Here is an 8,510-nt window from a genome sequence, read left to right as displayed (position 1 = left end):
TCCTTTGGAATGCCAGATCAACTCGAGCAGCCGATACGAATGTATTGATTGAGTTGACCTCCGAAAGCTTTGGAATAAAACTACAATATTCCAAAACTGTCTTGACGGTCCTTCTTACTCAGCATATATGTCATCTAAAGAACTTGGGATTGACCAGTAACTTAGATTCCCTGGGAGGAAGAACTGGTCCGACGCAACACGAGCCATCAGAGCAAAGTTCGACGCCATGCCACGCCCACATCCTATGGTTTTTGGCAAAATTCATTCTCAATTTATCGACGCCCGTCTGCCTGGTATTTGCCATTCTAACAACAACTCATTCGGTCCAAGTCCCTCGGAGGAGTCCGTTAGAGTACGACCCCCGTTTTTGGCCCAAATTGGCCGACTTCCTGTTTGACTAGATAGATTAGATTAGATAGTACTTTATTAATCCCAGAGGGGAAATAATATTTTCAGCACAAACCCGTCCAAGATTAGACAAACAAACAGTGTACAGGGTTACAGAACAGGAACGCTGACGGGTCGCCACGAGGCGCCCCGTAAAAAGATGGGAAAAAGGTAAACACTGGGGGAGGATGAGTAAGAGAATACAATCTAGACTGGGCTGCTAAGGGGACCCAGTCTGGAGTGGGAAACAACCTCCTTAGCAAAGCACATATACATATTACAACGTACATCTCGAGACTTGCAACAAAGGGGAGGGAGTGGGGGCTACGGTGGCAGGCTGCAGCTCTTCAGGCGCTGCCCATCCGTCCATCACCCCTATGGGTTTCGCGTCAAGGGAGTTGGATGGGGGGAATGGGGTATGTGTGTGTGGCGTATATTTTTTGTGGATGCATGTGTGTCTGTGTGTGTAAGCCTGCCGTGTGTCTCTGTTCCGTGGCCTTGGTGTTCTTGCCAGTCAGTCCAATGTCAACAACAACAGGTGTGTGTCCATGAGAGACAAGAAAGGAGTTTGTTGTGTCTTCGCCACACTGTCCTTCGGGAGAGTCTCGAAGCCAGGGAAACAATCCAAGTTAGAATGTTTTGTATGCGAGTGAAAATAAAATTGGCTTTTCACTCTAAATTGTCTATGACTGGTCCTCAAATTCATCCTGTGGGGCAGACAGTCCGATGTTATCCAAATCACAAAAGTGTCCACAGTTCTTTCCGCAACCTCCAATAATTTGTGGCAGCTTTGGGGTACTTTGAAGACTGCTCAGCAACTTCCAAAAATAACGCAGGGAGCAAATTCAATGGGGCCCTCGGGCCCTAATTAACTCAAACATGAAGCTCTTGTGTTCATTATCTTTGCAGGTGCACCTAATAAGGTGAGTGTTTTTTTTCCCTCCACACAAAACTTGTACTTTTGGTTAACAGGTCAACTCACGGTCTCGTCGATGGTAAATTCTTTCTCAGAGTTGACCGGGGAAATCACTTTGGGCTTCATGAAGTCCTTGAAGCTGCTGGACCTCTGCAGGGTGAGCTGAAAAACACACACAATCCACTTTTTTACTGACGTCATCATCTTGCACGCACGTTAGATAAGGCGAGCGCACACATCTTCTCATCTCTCCAAACGTGTGAACAAAGGGCGGGAGGTCTTCTCAGAAACACAACCTACAGTTTTCGGTTTGGTTTACCACTTTCTGTTAAACAGGACTGCTCAGTCTTCTTGTTCACACTCACACAACCGTTTTTTAAAAATTAAAACGACTGTAAAAGACGACTTTTAACATATTTAATATACAAACCCCGTTTCCATATGAGTTGGGAAATTGTGTTAGATGTAAATATAAACGGAATACAATGATTTGCAAATCCTTTTCAACCCATATTCAGTTGAATATGCTACAAAGACAACATATTTGATGTTCAAACTCATAAACTTTTTTTTTTTTTGCAAATAATAATGAACTTAGAATTTCATGGCTGCAACACGTGCCAAAGTAGTTGGGAAAGGGCATGTTCACCACTGTGTTACATGGCCTTTCCTTTTAACAACACTCAGTAAACGTTTGGGAACTGAGGAGACACATTTTTGAAGCTTCTCAGGTGGAATTCTTTCCCATTCTTGCTTGATGTACAGCTTAAGTTGTTCAACAGTCCGGGGGTCTCCGTTGTGCTATTTTAGGCTTCATAATGCGCCACACATTTTCAATGGGAGACAGGTCTGGACTACAGGCAGGCCAGTCTAGTACCCGCACTCTTTTACTATGAAGCCACGTTGATGTAACACGTGGCTTGACATTGTCTTGCTGAAATAAGCAGGGGCGTCCATGATAACGTTGCTTGGATGGCAACATATGTTGCTCCAAAACCTGTATGTACCTTTCAGCATTAATGGTGCCTTCACAGATGTGTAAGTTACCCATGTCTTGGGCACTAATACACCCCCATACCATCACAGATGCTGGCTTTTCAACTTTGCGCCTATAACAATACGGATGGTTCTTTTCCTCTTTGGTCCGGAGGACACGACGTCCACAGTTTCCAAAAACAATTTGAAATGTGGACTCGTCAGACCACAGAACACTTTTCCACTTTGTATCAGTCCATCTTAGATGAGCTCAGGCCCGGCGAAGCCGACTGCGTTTCTGGGTGTTGTTGATAAACGGTTTTCGCCTTGCATAGGAGAGTTTTAACTTGCACTTACAGATGTAGCGACCAACTGTAGTTACTGACAGTGGGTTTCTGAAGTGTTCCTGAGCCCATGTGGTGATATCCTTTACACACTGATGTCGCTTGTTGATGCAGTACAGCCTGAGGGATGGAAGGTCACGGGCTTAGCTGCTTAAGTGCAGTGATTTCTCCAGATTCTCTGAACCCTTTGATGATATTACGGAGCGTAGATGGTGAAATCCCTAAATTCCTTGCAATAGCTGGTTGAGAAAGGTTTTTCTTAAACTGTTCAACAATTTGCTCACGCATTTGTTGACAAAGTGGTGACCCTCGCCCCATCCTTGTTTGTGAATGACTGAGCATTTCATGGAATCTACTTTCATACCCAATCATGGCACCCACCTGTTCCCAATTTGCCTGTTCACCTGTGGGATGTTCCAAATAAGTGTTTGATGAGCATTCCTCAACTTTATCAGTATTTATTGCCACCTTCCCCAACTTCTTTGTCACGTGTTGCTGGCATCAAATTCTAAAGTTAATGATTATTTGCAACAACAACAAAAAAATGTTTATCAGTTTGAACATCAAATATGTTGTCTTTGTAGCATATTCAACTGAATATGGGTTGAAAATGATTTGCAAATCATTGTATTCCGTTTACATCTAAAACAATTTCCCAACTCATATGGAAACGGGGTTTGTATATATATATATATATATATATATATATATATATATATATATATATATATATATATATATATATATATATATATATATATATATATATATATATATATATATATATATATATATATATTTTTTTTTTTTCAACAAACTGCGAAAGATGAAAGGTTAGGTTCGGATGATTGTTAGTGAGTTACTTAGTTAGTTAGCTACTGTAGCTACTTAAGTCATTCCTGACTGTCAATTGGCCTGTTAACAAAGCTAGCAAAGTTACCCTCAAATTTTTTTATTATTTTTTATTTTTTACAAATTTTGTGAGGACAAAGGTTGGTTAGTTAGTTAGTTCGTTACGTAAGTTAGTTACCAATAGTTATTGGCCTAATTTGCTTTTACAAATATAACAGAGTGAGAGGTTAATTTACATTTGTTATTAGTCAGTTAGTTAGCTAACAGGATTAAACAAAAATCATATAAACACCGTCCACAACATTTTAACCAGTTATTTTAGTTAATTAGCTAGACAACATCGTTATCGCTTAAGCCGCCAGCAAGTTAGCTTGCTAGCTTGATAGCATGACTGAGAATGTTATCTTTTTTTTCTCAAAGCTTGTGAGAACGAGATGTTATGTTTTAATTAGTTGGTTGAGTAAGCTAATAAGATTAGTTATTTAGTTAGTTAGATAACTAGCAGGAATTGCGCCACAAATCGTGTGTGTTGCACCCCTTTGTAAAGCACATTGCTGCCACCTACATGACTGGAGTGGAACAGTATCGCATGATAGGTCAAGCAGTTTTGGGGCTTGGCGGAGGTCTTTGTTCTCTTCTGAATATTATTACGGCTCAAATAGTGTCACGTTGTTAAAGGTGTAAATACTTCTTTATTTCTACTCAAACTACCTTCTGCAGCCATGAGTCACCCCGGCAGAATAGAGGAACTTAACTTTGTGTGGCTGTGGTGTGGTCATGTTTGTGTGCATGTGTGCGTGTTAGTGTGTATGCATTGGTTAGTTCAGCTCAACCACAAACGTTTGCTCAAACATAAGCAGACTTCCTGTGTCAAAATGCACTTCAAAACAACTTGGGCCCCTTACAGTTGAAGCTGTGGCTCGTAAGAGCCCTACAGCAGCTATAGAAGAAAAACTGTGCCTTTTAAAAAAGCTCACTGTCACAAATAAACACAAACTGAAAACATCAAATTAGAAAAATGTAAATTGAATAAATAAATAAAAACAAAAAAAATCAATTATTGAATGAATAATTGGATTTAATCAAAACAAAACAACGTGGGGACCTTTACAAGTTTAAGCTCGAATAAAACAGCTCGAAGAAAAAAGAAATATATATATATATATTTTAAAAAGGCTCACACATTAAAAATAATAATTATATGTATATATATATATATATATATATATATATATATATATATATATATATATATATATGTATATATATATATATATCGCATTAAAAGTACTACTTTTAAAATAGATTTAAATAAACGACTTAAATATAATATATATATATTAAAATCATATATATATATATATATATCCATCTTCTTCCGCTTATCGGAAGTGGGGTCGCGGGGGCAGCAGCCTAAGCAGAGAAGCCCAGACTTCCCTCTCCCCAGCCACTTCGTCCAGCTTCTCCCGGGGGATCCCAAGGCGTTCCCAGGCCAGTATATATATATATATATATATATATATATATATATATATATATATATATATATATATATATATATATATATATATATATATATATATATATATAATATCATTATTAAATTAATAATTACATTCGATCAAAGAACAACAACATGGGGCCCTTTACAAGATTAAGCTCTCGCTGATAAATTCCATACAATATATATATATATATATATATATATATATATATATATATATATATATATATATATATTTTTAAAAGGCTCACCATTAAAAAATAATAATAAAAAAATAAATAAAATAAATGAATATTAAAAAAAAAATAATAATAATATAAATAAAAAATTATATATATATATATATATATATATATATATATATATATATATATATATATATATATATATATATATATATATATATATATATATATATATAACATTATTAAATTTGGTCCTTTACAGTTTAAGCTCTGGCTAAGAAATTCCATACAGCAGCTGGAAGAAAAAAATGTTCTTAAAAAAAAAACCAAAACTCACTTTTACAAATAAATAAAAACAAAATACATCAAATAAAAAATATTTATTAAAAAAAAAGATAATTATTATATTAATAGTTGAATTTACTCAAAACAAAACAGCATGGGGACCTTTACAAGTTTCAGCTCTGGCTAATAAATTCCATTTTAAATATTATTTTTTTAAAAAAAAGCTAATTTTAAAAAATAAATTAAAACTAAATATATCAAATTAAAAATACTAATTTCGAAAATAGATTAAAGCAAAATGAATCGATTAAAAAACAAAACAAATAAGTATTACATGATTATTTAATTTATTCGAAACAACCGGTCAACAGCAGACACTGATGAAATCTTTACAGAATTAAAATACAAAATAAATAACTCCATTTGTAATGCACATTACTGCCTCCTATAGGACTGGAGTGGTGCACAATGAATTGCACTATGATGACTTTTAAAAAATGGTGCCTTGAATTGTACTAAACTAAAAATAAAATACGGTGGTATATTTTTAATATTTAAAAGTCATCTGACAAACCAAGATGTACAAATACTAATTCTTTCAAAGCTGCTGACATCAAGGAAAAGCTTTTTTGTCTGGCAAAACAAAACACTTGACTTTTTTTTATTGTGAACTGAAGAAAAACAATAAAATGTTGCATCGTGTGGAGGACCCCGACTGACCTTGATGGTTTTAGTAAAGATGTTTGAAACAAAGAGCTTCTTTTAAGTCAAATACTTTTTATGTCAGGTGGTACAACAATAAAATCTGTCATTTTGTCAAAACAACATTTTTTTTAAATAAGTGAAATGTGTAAAGTTGTAAGAAAAAGTTCACGGAGGTTCAAACGGATGCCTGTTTTGATTTGAAAGGAAGTGAAGAAACGTTCTTCAAAATACTTTTTGTAGAGTATGTTGATACACTTATATTTGTAGATATTTTAAGATGCCACTGTCAAGTCAGGAAAAAAAACACGAAAAAACGCCGCTCACCTTCTTCTTTTGCACCTGGTCCTTCTCTGAGGCGTTGGAAGGCCTTCGCCTCAGCATGTCTTCCTGGCTGCCCCGCAGATCGCCGCCACAACAACAACAACAACAACAACAACAACAAAAAAAACAGTTCCTAATGCCAGAGAGCTAATGTTTCTTTGTCCTTGTTGATGTCAGACATAAAACGATGATGCGGCGGTGCACTCCACTAAGAGCCAACAGGAAGTCACATGACCGCACAAGCAGAAGAGGCAAACCCAGTGAACTTCTGGCTTTCTTCATGTGCCAACGTGGACATGTAACGACTCCTTTATGATCCAGAAACGGCAAAAAGGAACGGCACGTAACTTTTAGTAGCGAGCATTTATTGAGTGTGACTCACGCTCACGCTTTTTAGCTCTTGCTCACCTTGGCCTCGTCGTGCTTTTTCAGCGACTTTTTCCTTTGGCAGCATGTCTCAAGTCGAGCATGTGAACAAAAACACGACTTCGCTAATTAATTAATTAATTTTGCAAGCAAGTTAGATAAAATACTAACTACCTCGTGAAAGTTTTATTGGAGAGAGATTTTGCTAACTGACTAATTGACGGTCTAGACCAGACCTGGGCAAACTAAGGCCCTAAGCTTTTCTATCCGGCCCGCCGGACATTCCCAAATATTTTTTTTAGATCTTTAGGACAGAAAGTGTAGCTGCCATTATGATGTGCAGTCATGTTTTCTAATTACCGTAAGTCTTGAACTATACACTGCAAAAACTGAAATCTAAGTAAGATGAAATATCTCAAATAAGGGTGATATTTGCTTATTTTCTGTCTAATACGATAATTCTTCTCACTAAGCACATTTTATGTTAGAGTCTTTTACTTGTTTTAAGGGTTTTGGTCCTAAATGATCTCAGTAAGATATTACAGCTTGTTGCTGAGATTTGATGACCTATATTGAGTAAAACATGCTTGAAACTAGAATATCAACTGTTGTGTCATCAACACTCACAAGTATAAAACTACTTTTTTAAAGTAATCATTTCTTATTTCAAGCATGAAAAAAAAAATCATGATTTTGACACAAATGTGTCTCATAATTAAAACAGATGACAGCCAAATGGACTTTGCTGTTTTATTTTCAATGAAACCATAGAAAACACGTACACATAGAGTAGTACAGTCGGCACAGTACAGTAAACTGACAGTTAATATTTTAACATTTAACATTTGACATTTCTAACCATTTTTAACAGAAATAGTTCATGCACATTCAGATAAATTCTTCAAAATTGCAATTAAAAGAGCACGCACTTGGCGTGATGATGTCATGTTATCCATGGAAAAATGAATTTTTAGACAATATGATTTGCCTGAGCAGCTACGAGACCCCGAGAGTAACAAGCGGTTGCCTTTTCATTAAGAACAATAAATTCGTTTTTAGTATAAGTTTGCTGGTTTCAAGAAATGTAATGCCGAGCGCATATCATTATGTCAAGATAATGGCACTAGCATTTACGTCATTTAAGAATATTTTTCAACATATTGAGCAAAAAGGTCTCTTTTTTTTTTTTTTCTACCAAGAAAAGTGCACTTGTTATTAGTGAGAATATACTTATTTTAAGTTATTTTTGGGTTCGTTGAGGTTAGCTAATTTTACTTGTTTTGGAAAGTCTTGACAAGCCAAATTTTCTTGTTCTATTGGCAGATAATTTTGCTTAATTCAAATAAAATACCCCAAATTATTGTATTTTTTTTCTTGTTTTTGAACACTGACTTTTTGCAGTGTACAAAGTATTTCAATGGTCGGAATCTGCGCTTTTGTATGATGTACTAGTTACTATGATAATCTAATTAGTTACTATGGTAATCTAATTAGTTACTATGGTAATCTAAGTCACAGCAGCTCAGACGAGGCACCAAGCAGTGTGGGTGGGGAGCGTTTCCACAGAGCAGCCAGCCTGAAACACGGGTGTCAGGGACAGACACGGAAGGAGATTTTTACAACAAAGTTCTAAAGCTTAGTGATATATCACATATATCAGATTGTACGTG

At 35.9% G+C, this 8,510-nt stretch overlaps 1 protein-coding gene across 1 annotated transcript in view; it reads right to left on the bottom strand.

Annotated features, from left to right (window-relative positions):
* sash3 (SAM and SH3 domain containing 3) overlaps positions 1–6,674 on the bottom strand; it is a 20,187-nt gene extending 13,513 nt beyond the window's left edge. Inside the window, exons 1-2 of the mRNA XM_062040078.1 lie at positions 6,478–6,674; positions 1,370–1,465 (exon numbers count right to left, since the gene is read on the bottom strand). Of these exons, the coding sequence (XP_061896062.1) occupies positions 1,370–1,465; positions 6,478–6,534 (153 nt within the window). The 5' untranslated portion in view covers positions 6,535–6,674. The remainder of the gene's footprint in view (positions 1–1,369; positions 1,466–6,477) is intronic.
* Between the last annotated feature and the right edge of the window lie 1,836 nt (positions 6,675–8,510).

Source organism: Entelurus aequoreus, linkage group LG28, assembly GCF_033978785.1.
Source record: "Entelurus aequoreus isolate RoL-2023_Sb linkage group LG28, RoL_Eaeq_v1.1, whole genome shotgun sequence".
Classification (NCBI taxonomy): Eukaryota; Metazoa; Chordata; class Actinopteri; order Syngnathiformes; family Syngnathidae; genus Entelurus; species Entelurus aequoreus.
This window is presented reverse-complemented; position numbering and strand designations above follow the sequence as displayed.